Genomic DNA, 24813 nt, shown 5'->3' on the forward strand with positions numbered 1-24813 from the left:
CTAATTTTTTTTTTAATGTAGAGACAAGGCCTTGCTATGTTGCCCAGGCTGGTCTTGAACTCCTGGGCTCAAGTAATCCCCCTGCTTCAGCCTCCCAAAGTGTTGTGATTACAGATATGAGCCACCGTACCCAGCCAGGAAAAAGAGCTCTTCTTATAAGGCCACAGTCCTGTTGGATTAGGGCCCTACCCTTATGACCTTCCTTAACATTAATTACCTCCTAAAGACCTTACCTCCAAATACAGTCACATGTGGGGTTAGGGCTTGAACATATGAACGTTGAGGAGACATATTGAGTCCATAGTAGTATTTCCAAAGCCATTGAGAGGAGGCGGCGGCCCTGGAGACAGTCATGTGCTGCTTCGTGTAGCGACTGTATTCAGACCATGGAATGCATCACTCAGCCCTGTCCTGAGTCCTCCGCAGATTGGTGAGGTGATGAGCACAATCTCATTTGACCCTCAAAATAACCGCATAAGGTAGTTGTTATTATCCCCATTCTATCGGTAGAGAAACTAAGGCTCAGAAAGGAGAGCTGACTTGCCCAAGGACCCCCAAGTCCATCCGGAAAATGTCAGGTCTCTCTGATGCCAAAGCCTATATGCTATTAACTACTCTATGAAACTCCCTTGGAACAGCCAGGGGACACCTACCTGGGCCCATGGGACTGAAGTGGGATGGACTTGCCCTCCAGGAGCCTGATGCCTCACTGGGGCGAGGTGCATACATGGGATGTGGCAGTGGGCCTAAGTGCCAAGTGCAGCCTCTGCTAGCAAGTGCAGAAGGAGCCCAGACATCAGTGTGGGCTGGGCGGGTCACCAAGGGTGGGAAGGGTCCCGCTGGCTGAAGAGCAAGAGGGAGGGCATTCCAGGCCAAGCCACACAATCTCCATGTGCAGGACCATGCAAGTGTAGTGGGCAGGGGACAGTGAGCTCGGCAGTTGACGGGAGGACAGAGAGGCTGAAGGGCAGACATGGCAGGAAAGCTGAGAGGTGGGCAGAGGTCAGGTGCTGGCAGGCCTGGAATGTCACTGAGGTTCTGCAGCAGGTGGTATTCATGTGCTCTTTCTGCAGTGGGGGCAGAAAGGCCTAGGAAGAGAGTTGGCATTAGTAGGGTATCAACCCTGAGCAGGGTCCACAGGGCTGTGTTTGTTATGTGGCCGGTCAGAGAGGGTAGGTTCAGGTAAAGAAAATGCGGCTGGGTACAGTGGCTCAGCCTGTAATCCCAGCACTTTGAGAGGCCGAGGCCGGAGGGTCACTTGAAGCCAAGAGTTCGAGGCCAGCCTGGGCAGCATAGCAAGACCCTGTTTCTATTTCATTTTATTATTTTATTTCATTTTATCTTATTTTATTTTATTTTAGACTGTCTTGCTCTGTCACCCAGGTTGGAGTGCAATGATGTTATCTCTGCTCACTGCAACCTTCTGGGTTCAAGCGATTCTCCTGCCACAGCCTCCCGAGTAGCTGGGATTACAAGCCTGAGCCACCACACCTGGCTGATTTTTGTATTTTTAGTAGAGACAGAGTTTTACCATTTTCGCCAGGCTTGTCTCAAACTCCTGACTTCAAGTGATCCACCTGCCTCGGCCTCCTAAAGTGCTGGGATTACAGGTGTCAGCCACCGCACCCAGCCTTCTCTTTTTAAAAAAGAAAAGAAAATGGGTTGACATGAGGCTCACACCACAGCACAGAGCTGAGCTTCACTTCCCTCAGATGGCAGCTGCCAGTAGTCCCAGGCCTGCCTCGCCATAGCAGCTGTGGCCTTAGGAAAGATCACGTGGCTGGTAGGACCTTCAGAGATTCACTGACTTCCTCATGCTCACCAGCAAGCTTTCTTTTTCTTTTCTTTTCTCTTCTCTTCTGTTCTCTTCTCTTCTCTTCTCTTCTTTGAGACGGAGTCTCACTCGTGTTGCCCAGGCTGGAGTGCAGTGGTGTGATCTTGGCTCACTGCAACCTCCGCATCCTGGGTTCAAGTGATTCTCATGCCTCAGCCTCCCGAGTAGCTGGGATTACAGATGTGCGCCACCACACCCAGCTAATTTCTGTATTTTTAGTAGAGATGGGGTTTCACCATGTTGGCCAGGCTGGTCTCGATCTCCTGACCTCAAGTGATCCACCTGCCTCAGCCTCCCAAAGTGCTGGGATTGATTACAGGTGTGAGCCACAGAACCCAGCCTCACCGGCAAGTTTTCAAGCCCCTCACAAGAGGGCCCGTTTGACCAGTGGTGTGCTGGCAAATGCTTACACTAGGCTCTTGGGGGAGGGAGCTGAGGCAATTCTGTAGGATTTGATTTGCATGGTGCAAGTACTCCCATCACAGCCACTATCAAGCTACCAACACCATGTGACCAAATGCAGAGCAGGGAAGAGATTGACATTGTGGGCTCTTATGAGCCCATCTGAGCTGGCTCCAACTCTCCCTGCATGTAAACTTTAAACTCTCATACGTGCACACACACACACACACACACACACTCACACCAACTTTCAGAATCGCCACCACATTCTGCTCACACCCTGTCACTACAACAGCACTTATTAGCAGGGGCCCTGGAGGAAGGAGCCAGCCACTCTGGGTGTCCCTGAGCCTCCGGGCTTTGAGTGCCAATTGGACCTTCCCCTAGAGGGTGCTTGGTGGCTCATCATAGCTCCAAACATGAGTCCTGGGAGAGCCCCTGGGGCGGGTCAAAATGCTCCACATGTTGACCTCAAGGACGTGGCCTCCCCAGCAGTCAAAAAGCACCAAAGTCACAGAGCCCTCAGTTAGACCTGGGTCCCAGAAGGAGACTGGGGAGCAGACTGAGACAAAGGGAAGAAGGAGACTGGGGAGCAGCCTGAGACAAAGGGAATGCCAATGTCACACTGGGGTGTTCGGGGCTGCAGATTGCCAGCTTTCGTGTTACTTGCCAAAGACCCATCTTAGCATCTTGCATTTTCTTGCCTTCCTTCTCCTAGAGGAGACCCTAAGTGGCTGGAGATGAGAGCTCAAGGGGCTGAAGGTGTCCAAGGGGAAGAACCACAGCTGTCATCCTGTGCTGAGCCAGGGTGGTGGTTCAGGGAGACAGAGGCAGCCAGACCTGGAAGCCAGTAGTGGGGCTCCCGCTCCAGCTGGCCACCTGTGCAGGGGCCACGCTGCCTGTGGGGAGGTCACCGGCCAGCTGAGGCCTTTGCGAGGGTGTGGAGCTTGAGTTGTTAAGGATGTCTCAGCTGGTGTCCCTGTGGGCTCCCATTTGAGTCCAGGGCCCCCAAGGGTGCCCTTGTTGTCCGAAGAAACCTCACCCCTTCTCTCCTGGTTGCCCTTCCTTCCCCGCCGCCCACTATAGGTTTTTCATCATCAAAGAGAGCTTTCTGCTTTACTACTCTGAGAGCGAAAAAAAGAGCTTTGAAACCAATAAATACTTCAATATACATCCTAAGGTGAGGCGGCCCCTCCAGGGCCACAGCAGGGGAGGGCCCAGTGTGGGCATCAGGCCTTGCATCTTGTGAGGGGAGGGGACTGAGCTCTTGCTCTGGCCTAGCAGAGAGTCTGGAGAGCAAATCCTCTTGGGGCAAAAGACCCCCTGCCCCTGTCCTGGGCTGGACCCTCACCCTCCGGTGCCCCAGCCCCTGCCCCAGCCCTTCCTCTTCTCTCTGGACATCAGTTCTGGCCTCTGTCCCGTGGCCCCAGGGTCTAGCTTCCATCCTGGGGCACTTGGCAGGACCCAGCTTTGTCCAGGGGCCTCCAGAACCCCTGAGTGACCCCAGTGGGGTGGGGTGGGGGCTGCCTGTTCTGGTTCTTCCTCAGGGCGTCATCCCTCTGGGGGGCTGCTTGGTGGAGCCCAAGGAAGAGCCTAGCATGCCCTATGCCATGAAGATCTCCCACCAGGACTTCCACGTGAGTAAAGCTCTTCCCTCAGCCTGGGCTCCGCAGGAGCAGACCAGCCTCTCAGGCCTCTTCAGGACAAACACCCCATGTCCTGGCCTGGGAGAGGGGCATCAGCACCCAGGGATGTGGGGTGGGTGACAGGGCAGAGCTGGGCCTCCATCACCCTCAGCGTGGCTGCCTTTCAGGCATGCGCATGGCTCCTCTTCCTGGCAGGGGAACATCTTGCTTGCTGCTGAGTCGGAGTTTGAGCAGACCCAGTGGCTGGAGATGCTGCAGGAGTCTGGGAAGGTGTAAGTGCTCACAGCCAGGAGGGCAGCTTGCAGATCCAGGATGGGGTGGGTGGGGCTGCCCCTGAACTCCCTGCCTCTCTGCTGGGATCCTGGGGGGCACAGGGCCAGGGCTGTGGGAGATGGTTAGGGTGGGTGAGAGGAGACAGGCCAGGTTTTAGAGCATCTGTGAGGGGTTCCCCTGAGTGAGCTTGGAAAGTGTCTAGGTCTCAGGTGGCAGGTGTGGGTACCATTTGTCTCCAACTCTTGGGAGTTGTATTTGATGCCTCCTGACACCCATCTCACCTCCCCAGGCCCATAATTAATTCTAGCAAGGACTAGAGCTAGTGCTTTGTAAATTAGGGTCAAGATCACAGAAATCTCCAGGCAACCCAGTCCATTTTTATGTAAACCACTGTCCTGACACCTGCCTAGTCAGGCTAGGTCATGCTTTTAGTTCAAAAACAACACCGACTGTGTGCTCTGTGGCAGGCCTTGTACTGGGTAATGGACATTCAGTAATGTAAAAAAGCCACCCAGGAAGCAATCTCTTCCCTGCTCTAAAAGTGCTGTTGGCCCAGCCCCCGGTGGCCCACTTTGCAGCCTGGGCGAGCCTCCAGCTACTGTAACTGATCCGTGCTGGTGGCATGCCCAGAGCCATGGGTGCCAGAGTGAATGCAAGCTGAAATTCTGGAGGAGAAACGGTGGGTAAGTACAAAACGTATGCCTTCTCTTTCCCCTCTACCCTGCTGTTTTAATGATTTTCTGTTTCTTCCTCTTCTCCTCCTCTGTTCCATCTGCCCTCCCTCCCCAGGACCTGGAAGAATGCCCAGCTGGGAGAAGCTATGATCAAAAGCCTGGAGGCCCAGGGGCTGCAGTTGGCTAAGGAAAAGCAGGAGTATTTAGGTTGGCTGGAGGGGTGGTTCCCTAATGGCAGCAGCACTTAGGGACCAGGGGGCTATAGCCAGGGGCTTGGTAAAGGACCCAGCAGGGATGAGGGTCTCTCAGGTGGGGCTATGAGGGGACAGAGACCAGTTCGGCACCTGGAGGGCTTCCTGGTGCAGTACGCATCCTTTTGGCCAGCATGACTGAAGGCAGGAGCATCTGGTGGTTAAGAGCCTGGGCTCTGGATCCAGCTTCATCACTTGTCACCCATCTCAGCTGTGTATATCTTTAGGCAGCTCAGCCTCTCTAAGCCTCAATTTCCTCATCCTTAAAATTGAGTTAAAAATAGTCTCTAGCTTTTAGAGGATTGGGTTAAATGAGAAAATGTCTGTAAGTGCTTGAGCTAGACATGCAGTAAGGGCTCCATAAGTGGAGTTGATGTTGTTACCTTATCTTGGGTCCCCAGGGTCTGGCTTGTCCCCAGTACCCTTGCCCCAGGCCATTTTAAACCTTGCCACAGCGTTCCAGGCCTTGTGCCCCTGACTGGTTGGTAAACATGCACTGTTTGGGAGAGAAGATGAGACTGAGGGTTTGCCTTCACCCTGGGACCCTCTCCCCTCTGCCTTCTTAGACATTGGGGCCCCAGCACTGGCTCCCCTATGCCTGCTTCAGAACCTCCTAGGTTCAGCCCTCCCTACTAGCCAGACATTAGTGCGGGTGGAAGGTGGATGTGGGACTAGCCCAGATGCAGCAGCCCTGGGGGATGCAGAGACTCCTTTGAACTTCCAAGGAAGAGGCCCCTCATAACCCTAGGAAGAGAAAAAGCAGGATGATGATGGGGAAGGAGGGTGGCAGCTTCCATCACCAGGAGCTGGCCCACCCTCTGGCTGGCAGGGCTGCAGGCCCCTTCCTTGGGAGATGCTGGGGGTGACAGCGACCACCTCAGGCACCAGCTCCCTCGGGACCTCAGAGCACTTTCCTGATTGTGTGTGCATGTGTGTGTGTGTGCTTGTTTTGGCAGACAAACTGATGGAAGAGACCGAAGAACTCTGCCTTCAGAGGGAGCAGAGAGAGGTAGGTGCACACCAAGGGGCCCTCAGCAGCCGTGGTGTAATGGCTCACGTTTCTAGCATTAGGGAATAATGCAGGGGAGCTGGGTGCACAGAGGACTTGCTAGAAGATCAGATGGGGCAGGGCGGGGAGGCCACATGGGATCACAGTGCTTGCTTGGGACTTGCTGTAGCTTGTTGGTAAGAAGTATCTTTCTCCTTACCAACCCCTGGGAGTAAAGTGAAAAGGGTGGGTGATGACCTTCTAGAGAAAGAGCCATCCAAAATGTCATCAGCTGCATCATTTGGTAATGAGCTGCTTGTCAATGATGTTCACGGGAGCTATAATGCCCTCTGTTATCCATAGAGGGCTATCTGGCACCTGAGGGTGATTGGGCCTGATGATCTCAGAAGTTCCTTCATTCTCTGAATGTCAAAACTCCACAGCAGGCTAAGCACTGGCTTGAGGCAGCCTGGAGGGTAGAGATCTTGCCTTGTCTGAAGGTGGGGAGCCACCGAAGCCCTCTTCTTCATTTAGAATCTCAGTGCAGGGCCAGCGGGGTGAGTGGGTGCAGGGCGCATGTGGAATATCTCTAGGAGGCAGCCAGACCCCATGGTCTCCATTTTACAGGGAAGGTGAGTTCTCAGGCCAGGTGAGAAATGTTTGATGCCTCAAAAGTGTGTCGGTTCCAGCCGGGTGCAGTGGCTCATGCCTGTAATCCCAGCACTGTGGGAGGCCAAGGCGGGCGGATCACCTGAGGTCGGGAATTCAAGACCAGCCTGGCCAACGTGGTGAAACTCTGTCTCTACTAAAAATACAAAAATTAGCCGGGCATGGAAGTGCGTGCTTATAGTCCCAGCTTTTCGGGCAGCTGAGGCAGGAGAATCGCTTGAACCCGGGAGGCGGAGGTTGCAGTGAGCTGAGATTTTGCCATTGCATTTCAGCCTGGGCGACAGAACGAGACTCGTCTCAAAAAAAAAAAAAAAAAAAAATCTCAGTGCAGCACTGGGCCTTGCCTGTTCTGAGAGTCATTACCACATCTGAAGGGCAGGAGGCGGTAGTGGGTAGTACCTTGGATTCTGGAGCCAGGCTGCCTGTATTTGTATTTGACCTTCAGTACTTCTAGCTTTGTGACCTCAGGCAAGTTATTTAACTTCTCCAAATCTTCTTATCTGAAAAATGCAGATGATAATAGAATCCATCTTAGGGGTGTTGTGAGGATTTAGTGAGATGTTACATATAAAGTGTTTGGCACATGGTACATGCTTAACGAATATCTGTGTTTGTTAGCATTATGATCATATTATTAATATAGGCCCATGCTGCAAGTGAACCGTCTGAGGCCTGAAGTGGCAGAGTGGCTTGACCAGAGCAGCCTGCAGACGGAGGGCCTGATTTAGTTCACTTCTCTTTGCCTAGCCACTTGTCCTTGTCCTCTCCCAGGCAAGACACAGGGCAGGGGCTATCAGCCTTGGCTCAGACCCTCTAACTTGACTCTTAGGAAGTCCTCAGCTTTCCCAACCACCCCTCGCTGGGCTCTGAAACAGGCCATATCATCAAAAAGCATCATGTCTCCTTTGCACCCCAAACACTCCCAGGGCCTGGCACAGCTCCTGACCCAAGAAGAGTTCTCGATAAATGTTTGTGGAATGAATTAGTAAATGAATGGGATTGATTTTTTGCAACTTTACGTCTTGATTTTAATCCAACAGGACAATCCACCCTCACTTTTCTTCTTCTAAAATTGTATTGGATATTTTGCTCATTGATCCTTCCAGCTGGACGTCAGAATAATTTCGTTGATTAAAGAGAAAATAAAAAAAGAGTGGGGATTTGTATTTGGATGGCATGGATTTGAGGACTGGCATCATAAAGGCAACGAGTCTTCTTCCATCACCAGAGTTGGTCCTCTGTGTCTCCAGGCTCTCCTCTAGGTCCTATGTTATGGTTTTGGCATTTTCTGCATACAATTCTATACACTTCAAGCAAGGCTTCTGTATTGTCAGCAAATTAAAAACAGGTGCCCAGGGATGGGATGGAGTGGCAGACACAGCCACTGGCAGGGAGAGAGACAGACTTATCCATCAGAGAGGCTAAATCTGGGGCAGCAGTTGGCTAGAGGAAAATTTAGACACTCTATCTAGGTCTTTAGCCAGGAAATTAGGACAGCGGAGACCCACTGCACACAGGCCTCCCTTAATGCCACAGCACAGGGAAGGAGGGAGGCCTGTCAGCTGTGAACTCCCTGGCTTTCTGGTATAAAATGTGAATGAGACTCAGGCCCAGCTGGCACCCACCATGAAGGCTATTCTGGGCAGGGAGAGAACTGTGCCTCAGTTCTCATTTTTTGTCAGCTGCATGCTCTAGATCTAGAATAGAGTTCAGGTTCTAGTCTTTGCCACTGAGTCATTCGGTCAAAGTTTCTTCTTTCTTAACTTTTCTTATGCATAGGATGGGTCCGCCTGTCTCCTGCACTTTTCCCATCTGCACTCAGGTCAGAGATTGTCTGGGTGTGCCTTGAGCCACTGAGGCAATTGATGTAATGGCCCAGTGATAAGATGAAGGTTCTCACGCTGATTGCTGTGGTCTCTTTGAGACAGCCTGGACTAAAGAAAGACTGAGGATATGGAACCAGGAGTCCTGGATTGGAGTCTTAACTCTATCACTGTGTGATGTTGGGCATGTCAGTTACCCTCTCTGAGCTTCAATTTCCCCCCATCTGGGATGTCTGATTAGAGTTATGCTGGCTGCTGCCTAATTCTAGGATTGCTGTGAGGCTCAATGAAGTAGAATGCGGGGAAGGGATTTGTGAACTGGAAAGGCCCTTGTGCACTGTGTGATGTACAGTCCTGACATCCTCCATGAAGCAGAAAAGGCCTGGGACTCTGGGGGAATGAGCAGAGCATGCAGGGGGAACCCTCCTGACTCATCTTCCCAGAGCCAGAAGTCCATGCCCTTCCCTGGGTTCCTGGTCTTTGGCTCCCTCTGGCCTTAACCCTCTCACCCCTGGAGGAGGGCAGCCTGCCTACCTTTCCCCTTCTGACTGAGCTGTGAGAGCTCAGGCATGCATATGAGCAGGTGCAGGGGAAAAATCCGAAATGCCCAGGGTAGGGCAGGGTTTCTGGCAAGGTTCTTGCCACCTGGAGTGCTCGCAGTCAGAGTACAGACTCTTTGAGTTGGAAAAAATGTGCCACTACAACTGAAGCTCTTTGTCAACCTTTCTGGTGGACATTGTTCCTGGTACTGTGATGAATGACTCACTACCTCCAGAGGTGTCCTTTGCTTGATTTCTCAGTTATTTGAAAGCTCTTCCTTTCATTGAGCTGAAATGTGCCTTCTAGTGACTTTTTCTCACCTTTATACTCTTGCAACTTAAGTCAGACCCAAGATTCAGCAGAACACACGATACAGTAGAGAAAGGTTTGAATTGTGGCAGGGCTTAGCAGACAACTCAGTCTATAATGGGGCCGCTACAAACACTCAAGCCATGCTGGGCTTCAGGAACAGAAAGTTCTGGCTGCTCCAGTTTTATAAGTGGTAACTTCTACTCTTATCAGCATTCTCAGGCTACACTTGGACACTGGCTTCCTTTAAGAAACATACAGGTGAAATGAAAAGTAGAAAAGAAATGAGCAAGGAAGTGAGAATTTCTCTTTCCGTAATAAACTTTATTTTTTGGAGCAGTTTAGATTCACAGCAAAACTACGCAGCAAATACAGAGATTTTCCACATAACACTTGTTCCCCCACAGGGTTCCCCACTGTCAATATCCAGCACCACAGTGATACATTTGTTACAATCAGTGAGTCAACATTGACACACTGTCACCCAAAGTTCATAGCATACGTTAGGGTTCACTCTTGGTGTTGTACATCCTATGGATTTTGGCAAACGTATAACAACATGTATCTACCACTGTAGTATCATACACAACAGTTTAACTGCCCTAAAAATGCTCGTTTCACTGCCTAAAAATCCTGGCAACTGCTGATTTTTTTTTTTTTTTTTTTTTTTTTAAGACTGAGTCTTGCCCTGTTGCCCTTGCTGGAGTGCAGTGGCACGACCTCGGCTCACTGCAACCTCTGCCTCCCGGGTTCAAGTGATTCTCCTGCCTTCACCTCCCGAGTAGCTGGGACTACAGGCATGTGCCACCATGCCTGGCTAATTTTTTGTATTTTTAGAAGAGACAGGGCTTCACCGTGTTAGCCAGGATGGTCTCAAACTCCTGACCTCGTGATCCCCCCGCCTCGGCCTCCCAAAGTGTTGGGATTACAGGCATGAGCCACGGCACCCAACCACTGCTGATCTTTTAAATGTGTCCATAGTTTTGCCTTTTCCAGAATGTCATGTAGTTGGAGTCATATGGTATGTAGCTTTTTCAGATTGGCTTCTTTCACTTAGTAATGTGCATTCAGGTTTCCTCCGTGTCTTTTTGTGGCTTGATAGCTCATTTCTTTTTAGTGCTGAATGATATTACATTATCCGCATGTCCTACAGTTTGTTTATCCATCTTCCTACTTAAGGACATCTTGGTTGCCTCCAAGTTTTGACAATTATGAATAAAATTGCTATAAACATCCATGTGCAGGTTTTTGTGTGGACATACATTTTCAGTTTATTTGGAAAAGTAATACGCAGTGTGATTGTTGGATTGCATGGTGAAAATATGTTCAGTTTTGTAAGAAGTTGCCAAACTGTCTTCCAAAGTAGCTGTACCATTTTGTATTTGCAGTAGCAATGAATGAGAGTTCCTGTTGCTCCACATCCTTGCCAGCATTTGGTGTTGTCAGGGATTTGAATTTTGGCTATTTTATTTTTTATTTCAATTTTTAGTTTTTGAGACAGAGTCTTGCTCTGTTGCCCAGACTGGAGTACAGTGGAGTGTGGCTCACTGCAGCCTTGATTTCCTCGGCTTAAGAGATCCTCTCACCTCAGCCTCCTGAGTAGCTGGGACTACAGGTGCACTCCAGCACACTTGGCTAAATTTTTTTATTATTATTTTTATACAGACGGGGTCTCCTTATGTTGAGCTCCTGAGATCAAGTGATCTCCCCTCTTGGCCTCGTAAAGTGCTGGGATTACAGGCATAGCCACTGTGCCTGGCTGATTTTGGCCATTTTCATATGTGTTTAGCGGTAGCTCATTGTTATTTTAATTTGCAATTACCTAATCATATATGATGTTGGACATCCTTTTATATGCTTATTTGCCATCTTTAAAATTTTTGTGTATTTTTTTAGGCCAGGCATGGTGGCTCACGCCTGTAATCCCAAAACTTTGGGAAGCTGAGGCAGGTGGATCATGAGGTGAGGAGTTCGAGACCAGCCTGGCCAACACGGTGAAATGCTGTCTCTACTAAAAATACAAAAATTAGCCGGGCATGGTGGTGTGCACCTGTAATCCCAGCTACCTGGGAGGCTGAGGCAGGAGAATTGCTTGAACCTGGGAGTCAGAGGTTACAGTGAGCTAAGATCGTGCCACAGCACTCCAGCCTGGGTGACAGAGCAAGACTCCATCTCAAAAAAAAAAAAAAAATTATTTATTTTTGAGTCAGGGTCCCGCACTGTCATCCAGGCTGAGTTCAGTGGCATGATCACGGTTAACTACAGCCTCCCAGGCTAAAGTGATCCACTTGCCTCAGCCTCCCAGGCTAAAGTGATCCACCTGCCTCAGCCTCCCAAGTAGATGGGACTACAGGCATGCACCACCATGCAAGGCTAATTTTTTATTTTTTGTTGTAGGCTGCCATGATCCCTGGTGGACTGAAAAAAGGGGGGCAAACACGGAAATAAAAGACAAGAGACAAAAGAGTATATTTGGAAGAAGGGGTCAGGGGGCACCTTACGGACAAGTGCCCTGAGCTTTACACAGCCCTCCTTATTTATTAGGCAAAAGAGATAGCGAGAAAGTGGGGGTGATTATTGGGTAATTGTCAGTTGACTGGTTCACAGCAGGCTTGCGAGACTGCATCCTTTGAACAATAGGTGCTAGATTTCTCAACAGATAACTTCTAGGAGCCCAGCACCACAGAGTGATGGCCCTCAACAAAACTTTTGGTGGTAGGCGTGGTGTAAGTTTGCTTACATCCTGCATTCATGATAAACAGTTTGCTGTTTGATCATATAGCCTCCAGTGGAACGCTGTTGGTCACGATCCCTTTGGCATTTTTGGCTCCCAACATTTTATAGAGATGGGGTCTTGCTCTATTGCCCAGGCTGGTCTTGAATTCCTGAACACAAGTGATCCTCCCACTTCGGCTTCCCAAAATGCTGGGATTACAGATGTGAGCCACTGTGCCTGGCCTGCCATCTTTATATCTTCTTTGCTAAGACGTCTGGGTCTTTTGCCCATTTTTTTTATTGTTGAGCTTTATGAGTTCTTTGTATATTTTGCATAACCGTCCTTTATTAGATGTGTCTGGGAATGTTTTCTCCTAGTCTGTGACTTGTTTTCTCATTCTCTTGATGTCATTCACAAGGCACAAAATTTTAATTTTAATGAAATCCATCTGATCAATTATTTCCTTCAAAGATCATGCCTTTCCTGTTATGTCTAAAAAAGTCAGTACTGTAGATTTTCATCACCTTGATAAAAATCTTTTTGTAGACATCACCTAGGTTGTCTCCTATGTTATCTTCTAGGAGTTTTATACTTTTGTGTTTTGCATTTAGCTCTATGATCCGTTGTGATTTATTTTTTGTGGAAAGTGTTTAAGGTCTGTGTATAGATTCTTTTTTTTTCTTTTGCATGTGGCTGTCCAGTTGTTCAAGTACCATATGTTGAAAAGACTATCTTAGGCCGGGCACGGTGGCTCATGCCTGTAATCCCAGCACTTTGGGAGGTCGAGGTGGGTGGATCACCTGAGGTCAGGAGTTCGAAACCAGCCTAGCCAACATGGTGAAACCCTGTCTCTACTAAAAATACAAAAATTAGCCAGGTGTGATGGTGCATGCCTGTAATCCCAGCTACTCAGGAGGCTGAGGCAGGGGAATCACTTGAACCTGGGAGGCAGAAGTTGCAGTGAGCCAAGATCACACCACTGCACCCCAGCCTGGGATACAGAGTGAGACTCCATCTCAAAAAAATAAATAAATAAATAAATAAAAATTAAAGACCGTCTTTTGCAATACTATTGTACTGCCTTTGCTCCGTTGTCAGAGTTGAATTGACTATATTTATGTTAGTATGTTTCTGAGCTCTCTATTCTCTCTATTTATATATTTGTTTATTCTTTCATCAATACCACAATGTCTTGATTGCTGTAGCTTTATAGTAAGTCTTAAAGTTGGGTAGTGTCAGTCTTCCAATTTTCTCCTTCAATATTGAGTTGGCTATTATGAGTCTTTTGCCTCTCCATGTAAACTTTAGAATCAATTTGTCAGTCTCCACAAAACAACATGCTGGGATGTTAATTGAGATTGTATTGAATCTATAGATCAAGTTGGGAAATAGTGGTATCTTGCAAATATTGAATCATCCTATTTATGAACATGGAATATCCCTTCATTTTAATTCTTTGATATCTTTTATTACATTTTGTAGTTTTCTACATATAGATTTTATATGTTATATTTAGATTTATACCTAAGTATTTCATTTTGGAGGGTGCTAATGTCAATGGTAATGTGTTGTTAAATTTCAAATTTCCACTGCACTCCAGCTGGGTGACAGAGCAAGACCCTATCTTCAAAAGAAAAAAAAATCTCAAATTCCACCTTTTTATTGCCAGTATATAGGAAAATAATTGACTTTGTACATTAATCTTGTATCCGACAATCTTGCTACAATCACTTTTTAATTCCAGGAATTTTTTTGGTCAATTCTTCCAGATTTTCTATATAGACAATCATGACATCTGTGAAGACACAGTATTATTTCTTTCTTTGTAATCTGTATACCTTCTATTTCCTTTTCTTGTCTTATTGCACTAGTTAGGACCTCCAGTACAATGTTGAGAAGCACTGGTGAGAAGGGACATCCTCATCTTCTTCCTTTCTGATCTTATCAGGCAAGCTTCTAGTTTCTCACCATTTAGTGTGATGTTAGCTGTAGGTTTTTGTAGATGTTCTCTATCACATTGAGGAAGTTCCCCTCTATTACTAGTTTGTTGAGAGTTTTTGTCACCAATTGGTGCTGGATTTTGTCAAATGCTTTTTCCATGTGATTTTTTTTCTCTTCTTTAGCCTGTTGATGTGATGGATTATATTAATTGATTTTCAAATACTGAACCAGCCTTGTATACTTGGGAATAAATTCCACTTAGTTGTGATGTATTATTCGTTTGGATTTGGTTTTCTTTGTTTTTTTTTTTTGTTGTTGTTTGTTTGTTGTTGTTTGTTTGTTTTGAAACAGAGTTGCAGTCTTGTTGTCCAGGCTAGAGTTGCAGTAGTGTGATCTTGGCTCACTGTTACCTCTGCCTCCTGGGTTCAAGCGATTCTCCTGCCTCAGCCTCCCAAGTAGCTGGGATTACAGGTATGTGCCACCATGCCCTGCTAATTTTGTATTTTTAGTAGAGATGGAGTTTCATCATGTTGGTTAGGCTGGTTTCAAACTCCTGACCTCAGATAATCCACCTGCCTCTGCCTCCCAAAGTGCTGGGATTACAGGCATGAGCCACCTCACCCAGACCATTGTTGGATTTGATTTGTTAATATTTTGTTGAAAATTTTTGCATCTGTGTTCATGAAAGATACTGGTCTGTAGTTTTCTTTTTCTCCTTTTCTTTTTTTTTCTTCTTTTGAGACAGAGTCTTGCTCTGTCACCCAGACTGGAGTGCAGTGGCACCATCTCAGCTCACGGCAACCTCCTCCTCTCAGGTTCAAGGGATCCTCGTGCCTTAGTCTCCCAAGTAGCTGGGATTACAGGTGTGCGCCACCATACCTGGCTAATTTTTGTATTTTTTATTAGAGACATGGTTTCGCCATGTTGCTCAGGCTGGTCTCAAACTCCTGGCCTCAAGTGATCCGCCTGCCTTAGCATCCCAAAGTGCTGGGATTACAGGTGTGATCCACTGTGCCTGGCCAGTCTGTAGTTTTCTTATAATGTCTGTATTAGGTTTTGGTAAGGTAATTCTAGCTTCATTGAATGGACTAGGAAATATTCTCTTGGCTTCTATCTTGAGAAAAAAAGATTGCAGATAATTGGTATAGTTTCTTAAATGTTTGGTATAATTCATCAGTGAGACCCTCTGGGCCTGGTGCTTTCTGTTTTGGAAGGGTATTAATTATTGATTCAATTTATTTAATAGATACAGGCCTATTCAAATTGTCTGTTTCTTCTTGTGTAAGTTTTGACAGATTGTATCTTTCAAGGAGTTGGTCCATTTCATCTGAGTTATCAAATTTATTGGCATAGAGTTATTAATCATAGTTCTTTATTATCCTTTTAATGTCTGTGGTATCTGTAGTTATGTTCCCTCTTTCATTTCTGATATTAATAATTTGTGTCTTCTTTCTTTTTACTTAGCCTGGCTACAGTCTTATGAATTTTATTTATCTTTTCAAAGAACTGGCTTTTGATTTTGTTGATTTTCTCTGTTGATTTCCTGTTTTCAATTTCATTGATTTCTGCTCTAAGTTTTATTTCTTTTTTTCTACTTACCTTTGATTTACTTTTCTCTTTCTTTTTCTAGTTTCCTAATGTGGAAGCTTAGATTATTGATTTTAGATATTTCTTCTTTTCTAATATATTAATTTGATGCTATGTATTTCTCTCAAAGCACTGCTTTTGTTACATTCCACAAATTTTGATGAGTTGTATTTTCATTTAGTTCAAAGTATCTTTAGATTTCTCTTGATATTTCTTGTCTGACACATGTGTGATTTAGAAATGTGTTTTTTAATCTTCAAGTATTTTGTGGATTTTCCAGTTAACTTTCTGTTGTTGATTTCTAGCACAGTTCCACTTTGGTTTAGGAGCAGACATTACATGATTTCTATTCTTTTATGTTTGTGGTCTGGGCACAGTGGTGCATGCCTGTAATCCCAGCACTTTGGGAAGCTAAGGCAGGAGGATTGCTTGAGGCCAGGAGTTTGTGGCAAGCCTGGGCAACACAGCAAGGCCCAGTCTCTACCAAAAAAAAAAAGAGAGAGAGAGAAAGAAAGAAGAAAAAAATTTACCAGGGATAGTGGCATATGCCTGTAGTCCTCGCCACTCAGAAGGCTGAGGCAGGAGGATTACTTGAACCCAGGAGTTACAATGAGCTATGATTGTACCACTGCACTTCAGTCTGGGTGACAGCAAGACCCTGGGCATGGTGGTGCATGCCTGTAATCCTAGCTACTCAGGAGGCTGAGGCAGGAGAACCACTTGAACCCAGGAGGCGGAGGTTGCAGTGAGCCAAGATGGCACCACTGTACTCCAGCCTGGGTGGCAGAGGAAGACTCCATCTTAAAAATAAAATAAAATAAAATAAATAAAAATAAAAGAGTTTAATTGAGTAAATGAAAGATTCGTGAATCAGGCAGCCCTCAGAATCACAGCAGATTGACAGAGACTCCAGGGGTGCCTGTGATCAGAACAAATTTATAGACAGAAAAGGTAGTGACATACAGGAATCGGAAGTGAGGTACAGAAGCAGCAAGATTAGTTGCAGCTTGGTGTTTGCCTTATTTGAATGCAGTTTGGACATTCAGCAGTCTATGAGTGGCGGAAGTGTGGCCGCTGGGATTGGCTAATGCTCAGCTCTTGTTACAGGTGCATACTATTAAGTTCGGTTTTCAATCTTGTCTATTAAGCTAGGTTTCAGTTCATCCATAAGGACTCAAATATGAAAGTATGGAGTCCTTCTCAGGCCATATTTATTTTGCTTTAACACACTTATTCACTCTCCAATGCTCTTCCTTTCCTTATGTAGGTATGAGTTTCTGACCTATATCATTTTCCTTCTCCCTGAGGACTTCTTTTAACATTTCTTAGGCCGGTCGCGGTGGCTCACGCTTGTAATCCCAGCACTTTGGGAGGCCGAGGCGGGCGGATCACGAGGTCAGGAGATCGAGACCACGGTGAAACCCCGTCTCTACTAAAAATACAAAAAATTAGCCGGGCGTGGTGGCGGGCGCCTGTAGTCCCAGCTACTCGGAGAGGCTGAGGCAGGAGAATGGCGGGAACCCGGGAGGCGGAGCTTGCAGTGAGCCGAGATCGCGCCACTGCACTCCAGCCTGGGAGACAGAGCAAGACTCCGTCTCAAAAAAAAAAAAAAAAAAAACATTTCTTGCAAGGCAGGTCTGCTGGCAACAAATTCTCTCTATTTTTGTTTGTCTGAGAAAGTATTTCTCCTTCACTTTTGAAGGACGATTTTACAGGGTACAGGATTCTAAGTTGGTGTTTTATTCTCTCAATACCTTAAATATTTCACTCCATTCTTTTCTTGCTTTCATGGTTTCTGAGAAGCCAGATGTAATTCTTATCTTCTTTCTTTAATAGGTAACTTTTTCTTCTGGCTTCTTAAGATATTTTTCCTCATCTTTGATTTTTTGAAGTTTAAATATGAAATTTCTAGATATGGTTTGTTTAGGGCATTTATTCACTTGGTGTTCTCTTAGCTTCCTGAATCTGTGGTTTGATGTCTGACATTAATATGGGAAAACTCTCAGTCATTGCTTCAAATATTGTTTCTAGTCCTTCTGATTATTCTCATTATACATTTTGCACCTTTTACAGTTGTTGCACAGTTCTTCGATATTCTATTCTGGGTTTTTTTTTTTTCAGCCTTTTTTCTCTTTGCTTTTCAGTTTTGGAAATTTCTATTGTCATAGCCTCAAGCTCAGAGATTTTTTTCCTCGGCCATGTCCAGTCTCACAATGATCCCATCATAGGCGTTCTTCACTCTTTTACAGTGTTTGTGGTCTCTTGCAATTTCTTTTTTATTCTTAGAATTTTCATCTCTCTACTTATATTATCCATCTGTTCTTGCATGTTGTCTACTTTTGTCATTAAAGCTCTTAACATATTAATCATAGTTTGTGTTTAAATTCCTGGTCTGATAATTCCAGCATTCCTGCCATATCTGATCTGGTTCTGATGCTTGCTCCATCTCTTCAAATTGTGTTTTTTGCCTTCTAGTATGCCTTGTGATTTTTTGTTGAATGCCCTTTATTTTTTCCCTGGCCACAATGTATTGGGTAAAAGGAGGTGTGGTGAATAGACGTTTACTGATGTGGTGGTCTTAGCCTTTTGGTGAGTTGTGCCCTTGGACTGTGAACTTCATAAGTGCTTCTCAGTGTTTTCCCCACCTTAGGTAGAACAGCATCGGTACAGCGGGCTGGAATTTGGTATTTCCCTTCTCCCAAGTAGGTTACACTCTGATAAAACAGGTTAGGCTCTGGTATAATAGTTTATGGCAGGCTTTGTAAAGAAGAACAGAATGGGCTCAGGCACAGTGTAATCCCAGCACTTTGAAAGGCCAAGGCGGGTGGATCACCTGAGGTCAGAAGTTCAAGACCAGCCTGGGCGACATGGCAAAATCCCGTCTTTACTAAAAATACAAAAATTAGCTTGGTGTGGTGGTGCATGCCTGTAGTCCCAGCTACATGGAAGGCTGAGGCAGGAGAATCGCTTGAACCCGGGAGGCAGAGGTTGCAGTGAGCCAAGATCACGCCACTGTACTCCAGCCTGGGTGACGGAGCGAGACTCTGTCTCAACAAACAAACAAAGAAAAAAAGAGAATGCTGTGTTGCATTTCCAAATGGCTGCTTTCCCCTTATATTCACTGAGAACCTGGTAGAGCTCCTGGAGTTATAACTCACAGAAGTGAGGAGGCCTCCCTAAGATTGGCCACCCCTGGAGTTTTAACTCTTCAAACTGAACCTCCAGCAATTTGTCAATTGCAGTTCAGGTTTTCCTACCCCAGCACTGGTTCCCATGGAGGTTTCTGCTGGTAGTTTCTGCCTCATTAGTGTGACTCTCTGTATCTGTGTCTTAGGCCATTCTTGCATTGCTATAAAGAAATACCTGAGACTGAGTAATTTGTAAAGAAAGGTTTGATTGGCTCATGGTTCTGCAGGCTTTACAGGAAGCATGGTACTGGCATCTGCACAGCTTCTAGGGAGGCCTCAGGAAGCTTACAATCATGGCAGATGGTGAAGGGGGAGCAGACATGTCACATGACCAGAGCAGGAGCAAGAGAGAGAGCATGGGGCAGGGGGAAGTGCCACACGCTTTAAACAACCAGATCTCAAGTGTACTCAGAGCGAGAGCTCACTTATCACCAAGGGGATGGCCCAAGATATTTATGAAGGATCTGCCCCCGTAATCCAACTACCTCCCACCAAGCCCCACCTCCAAGATTAGGGATTACATTTCAACATGAGATTTGGGCAGGAATAAATATCCAAGCTATATTAATCTGCCTGTCTTTTCAATTTTGGGAATAGAAATTTGCTTTATGATCTCACTTCTCTGATGATGTAAGAAGACTTGCTGATTTTTCAGTTTGTTTGGTTTTTAAATTTATTTTAGAGACGGTCTCACTATGTTGCCCAGGATGGTCTCAAACTCCTGGGCTCAAGTGATCCACCTTGTGGATTACAGGCGTGAGCCACTGTGTCCAGCCTTGTTCAGCTTTTTACTTACTAGAATGAAGTGACAACTTCTAAATTCCTAACATGCTGAACTGGAAACTGAAGTTCTTCAGTTCTCTTTCTTTTTCCTCCTTAATATATAACTTTTCCCCTAATTGTAGAAATCATGCTCTTTGTAGAAAACTTGTAAAACCTGAATAAGAAAATAAAATTTATCCTTAATCTCATAATTGACAGACAACTGTCACCAAACTTTTTGGTGTTTTTCATTTTAGCCATTTTTCTCTATGTACTATTCTTATACATGTTTTTTTTTTTTTTTTTTTTGAGACGGAGTCTCGCTCTGTCGCCCAGGCTGGAGTGCAGTGGCGCTATCTTGGCTCACTGCAGGCTCCACCCCATGGGGTTCACGCCATTCTCCTGCCTCAGCCTCCGGAGTAGCTGGGACTACAGGCGCCCACCACCTCGCCTGGCTAATTTTTTGTATTTTTAGTAGAGACGGTGTTTCACTGTGTTAGCCAGGATGGTCTCGATCTCCTGACCTCGTGATCCGCCCGCCTCGGCCTCCCAAAGTGCTGGGATTACAGGCGTGAGCCACCGTGCCCGGCCGGTATATTTTAAATATAATTATGAGCATATTGGATATTCAGTTTTATGGACTGCCTTTTCATTATACTTTTCATCATACCTTCATTAACATACATTTTTCATGTTCTTCAACATTCTTTGAAAACATCAATTTTAATGGCAATGTACTGATTCATTGTATGTGATGTTTTATTTAAATAATCTTCTATTTTTGATCCTTCTTCCTGACTAAGAAGAAGCAATGAAGGTTTTGAGCAGGGAGTAAGGAAAAAGGGTGGGTATCATGATTTGATTTCCATTTTTGGTGGGGAGGGGTGTCTCCCTCTATCACCCAGGCTGGAGTGCAATGACACGATCTCAGCTCACTGCAGCCTCAACCTCCTGGGCTCAAGTGATCCTCTCGCCTCAGCCTTCCAAGTAGCTGGGACCACAGGTGCACACTACCATGCCCAGCTATTTTTTTGTATTTTTTGTGGAGATGGGGTTTCACCATATTACCCAGGCTGGCCTCAAACTCCTGAGCTCAGGCAATCCGCCTGCCTTGGCCTCCCAAAGTGCTGTGATTACAGTGATTTCTATTTTAAATAGTGATGTTGGCTGCAATATGGAGGAAAGGATGAAGAGGGGCCAGAAAGAGTGCAAAGAGCCCAGGTGGGAGGCCACTGCATTAGTCCAGGCAAGACCTAATAGCAGTGTGAACCAGAGCAGGGCAGTGAGATGAAGAGAAGTTGCCTGGCAGGTTCTAGAGTGGGGGCTGAGGGTAGGGGGCAATATGAACTGGACTTGAGGGTGGAGTGGGAAAGAGTAGAGCAGGGAAGGATGAGGTGAAGCATAACTCTCAAGTTTCTCACCTGCATAAACAGTGGATGGTGGTGCATTTCCTGAGACAGGGTGCAGTGGAAGATCACAAGCTCTGGTGGGGAAGACCATGAATTTGTTCTTGGACATGTGTTTGTGATATCTTTGGATATCTGGCTGGAGATGTGAAGCCAACAGTTGGATATAAGAGGATGGAGCTCAACCAAGAGTAGGGACTACCGGTATCAATATAGGAGTCGTTTGCACATAAATGGCAAATGATGCAGGGAGGGGCGGGGGAGTGAGAGTGGTCTAGATTGCCTTGGATCTAGCGCAGACAGAGAGAGGGCACGGGCAGCAGTCTCTGAACTGAGGTAGTACTCCATGGTAGGGCTGTTGGGAGGATTGCCTACAAACTGCTTGCAACATAGGAAGTGCTTAATAAATGATAGCCACTGTCAGCCCGTCCAGCTTCCCTCCCGCCATGTTCACTCTCACCCTGGGCCCAGCCATGTGGGCCAATCTCGGTTCTTTCAGGGCAGCAGGTTTCCACAGGGCCTTTATACCTACCTTTCCTTCTGCCCGGAATGCTCCTTCTTTTTCCTTCTATTGATTCATCTTCATCTGTCAGCTAAAGAATCACCTGATCTTCCCCAACCTCACACCGCATACCCTCCTCAAGCCCATCAGGGTAGCTCTACATAGAACCATGTCCCTGTCCTGCATATCATGTATCTTGGTTTGTAATGCTACTCTAATGTGTCTGATTATTTTGGTAATATTTGATGTTTGCATTTGTTCTACAATCCTGGTCTGATTTTATTTATTTATTTATTTATTTATTTATTTACTTATTTATTTATTTGAGACAGGGCATCACTTTGTCACCCAGGCTGGAGTGCAGTGGTGTGATCTTGGCTCACTGCAACCTCTGTCCCCCAGACTCAAGGGATCCTCCTGCCTCAGCCCCTCAAGTAGCTGGAACTACTACGGGCTTGTACCACCATACCTGGCTAATTTTTTGTATTTTTATTTTTAGTAGAGATGGGGTTTGCCGTGTTGGCCAGGCTGCTCTTGAACTCCTGAGCTCAAGCAATCCTCCCACCTTGGCCTCCCATAGTGCTAGGATTATAGGCATGAGCCACCTCTCCCGGCTCTGATTTTATTAATAGTTGCACTAGACTGTGAGCTCCCTGGGAGCAAGGATACATCTGTTTTTGCTTATCTTCATGTCCTCAGTGCATAGCTTGGCAGATGCTTGAAATATATTAGACAATAAATATGTGTGGCATGAATGAATAGAATTATAAGAAAAAATCTCACTGAGGTTTTTACTGGAATTGCATTGAGCTTGTAAATTAATTGGAAAGAATCTTTACTGTATTAAGTCTTCCTAACCAGGAGTCTATGTCACTGCATTCTTTTCAAGAATATAATTAGTTTTACTGAGGATGAGGAATCATGCCCTGTGAAGTGTGGTGAACAGGAATTATTTGGCTTGGAGGAGAGGAGACCTGAGGACAGAATTGCTCTTTTAAATACTTGAAGAGAAAAGAGGTTAGTGTTGTTTTATGGCCTCAAGGGGGATAAGCCAGACCCATTGAAGGATTATGAGGTAGGCAGCTTTTGGCTCAAGTGGAGCTGGTGGTGGAAATGGGGTGCCTCCTCCCCTAGGTGTGCTTGAGCAGCCCAGGGTGGCTGGGCTTTGGCTGCTGTCCTTGGCTTTGCCTGTGTTTTGTTTTGCTAAGAGCTGTTCCCTAGCTCTTATTACTTTTTTTTTTTCTTTTTTTTTGAGACGGAGTCTCGCTCTGTCACCTAGGCTGGAGTGCAGTGGCGCAATCTTGGCTCACTGCAAGCTCCGCCTCCTGGGTTCACGCCATTCTCCTGCCTCAGCCTCCCGAGTAGCTGGGACTACAGGCGCCCGCCACTAGGCCCGGCTAATTTTTTGTATTTTTAGTAGAGACAGGGTTTCACCGTGGTCTCGATCTCCTGACCTCGTGATCCGCCCACCTCGGCCTCCCAAAGTGCTGGGATTACAGGCGTGAGCCACCGCGCCCGGCCCCCTAGCTCTTATTTTGGTGACAGGGACATGCAGGCTTCCTAGCTGAGGAGAGGGGCTTCAGGAGAGAGTAGAGCTGAGACAGAGAAAAAGGCCCAGGAAGCCAGGCAGCAGCTGAAGGGAGAAAAAATTTGGGCAAGAGACAGAGATGGCTTATGAGATTTTGGAGGGGAATTTTGCTCCATAAATGAAACAGAACGCTCTCATTGAAGCCCCACAAAACTTTCAACAAAAATCTTCATGATTCATAAATGCTTTTGTATTTGTAGCTGTCAGGGAGTGGCAGTGCTGAGCATAGCAGAGGGTTGAGCCTGTAAGGAAAAGGCTTTTATCAGGGTTGTTCAGGGGTGAAATGGACTGTCACAAGAGCCAGTCAAGCAGAGCTTGGACCATCTCTTGGCAGGAAAACCAAGCAGGAGATTGAAGCATCTGATGGAGACTTTAATTGCCTTTAAAGTTCCTTTGACCCTGGAGGGTTCTGATTCATGGGTGCCTGTTTCTCTGGCCCTTTCATGGAGAAATAAATGCTGCCCGGGCACATGTAGTACGGACTCAGGTAGAAAAGCACCTTATCGCATATATCTGGGACTACTGGGGAAGGAAGGGGATTCCAGTTATTCCAAGCCAAATGATTGTCTCGCCATATGATTTTCAGGTGGATCAGATTCACTTTCTGCTTCTCAGAGGCATAGCTGGGATCTGCTGGTGTCACGAGGCACTTAAATGCCAGGGAGGGAAGGAATGGGTTTTAATCATTCACCCTCCCCCCATTTTCAACTACAAAAAAGATATCCCAGCGTAATATTAAGTAACGGGAAATATTTGTAAGTTGGAGTGTTACAGAAAGGGGCTTTCCAGGGATGGGGTGGAGCCTCCAAGTGGGTCCAGGGTGATCATTTCTGAAGCAGCAGAGGCCTCAGACCTATAAAAGCTGGGCACCTGGCCGTGCACGGTGGCTCATGCCTATAATCCCAGCACTTTGGGAGGCCAAGATGGATGGATCACCCGAGGTCAGAAGTTCGAGACCAGCCTGGCCAACATGGTGGAACCCCCCAACTCTACTAAAAATACAAAAATTAGCCAGGTGTGGTGGTGTGCGCCCTTAATCCCAGCTACTCAGGAGACTGAGACAGGATAATTGCTTGAACCAGGGAGGCGGAGGTTGCAGTGAACCGAGATTGTGCCACTGCACTCCGCCTGGGTGAAAGGGTGAGACTTTGCCTCAAAAAAAAAAAAAAAAAAAAAAGAGCTGGGCGCCTTTGTGATTTTTCTGGTGTAAGCCCAGGGATGCTTACAGCTCGTAATTTCCCCAGGCCTCTAAACGGCTCTGCCCCAGCAGGCAGAGCCCACTGAGGAGAGGGAATATATGAGGTTTGTCGAATCTGAGGCTATAAAGGGGTTTATCATCATAAGCAATATCCAATATCATGTGTTAGCTACTGAGAATGAATAAAATATGGAGTTTCAAACTTTTCTGAAGCTCCAAACTCTTATTTCATCAAAGAGGGGTTGGGGTCTATAAGAAGAAAATTTTATTGGGAAGCCAAGGCGGGCAGATCACCTTAGGTCAGGAGTTCGAGACCAGCCTGGCCAACATGGTGAAACCCCATCTGTACTAAAAATACAAAAATTAGCCGGGTGTGGTGGTGAGTGCCTGTAATTCCAGCTACTCGGGAGGCTGGGGCAGGAGAATTGCTTGAATCTGGGAGGCAGAGGTTGCAGTGAGCCGAGATTGTGCTACTACACTCCAGCCTGGGCAACAGTGAGACTCCGTCTCAAAAGA

General features: G+C 46.5%; 1 protein-coding gene across 1 annotated transcript in view; it reads left to right on the forward strand.

Annotated features, from left to right (window-relative positions):
* PLEKHD1 (pleckstrin homology and coiled-coil domain containing D1) overlaps positions 1-24813 on the forward strand; it is a 47917-nt gene that overhangs the window by 12221 nt on the left and 10883 nt on the right. Inside the window, exons 2-6 of the mRNA XM_030812562.1 lie at positions 3323-3416; positions 3784-3873; positions 4078-4154; positions 4945-5036; positions 6037-6089. Of these exons, the coding sequence (XP_030668422.1) occupies positions 3323-3416; positions 3784-3873; positions 4078-4154; positions 4945-5036; positions 6037-6089 (406 nt within the window). The remainder of the gene's footprint in view (positions 1-3322; positions 3417-3783; positions 3874-4077; positions 4155-4944; positions 5037-6036; positions 6090-24813) is intronic.

The sequence above is a fragment of the Nomascus leucogenys genome, chromosome 1a (genome assembly GCF_006542625.1).
Source record: "Nomascus leucogenys isolate Asia chromosome 1a, Asia_NLE_v1, whole genome shotgun sequence".
In the NCBI taxonomy this organism is placed as follows: domain Eukaryota; kingdom Metazoa; phylum Chordata; class Mammalia; order Primates; family Hylobatidae; genus Nomascus; species Nomascus leucogenys.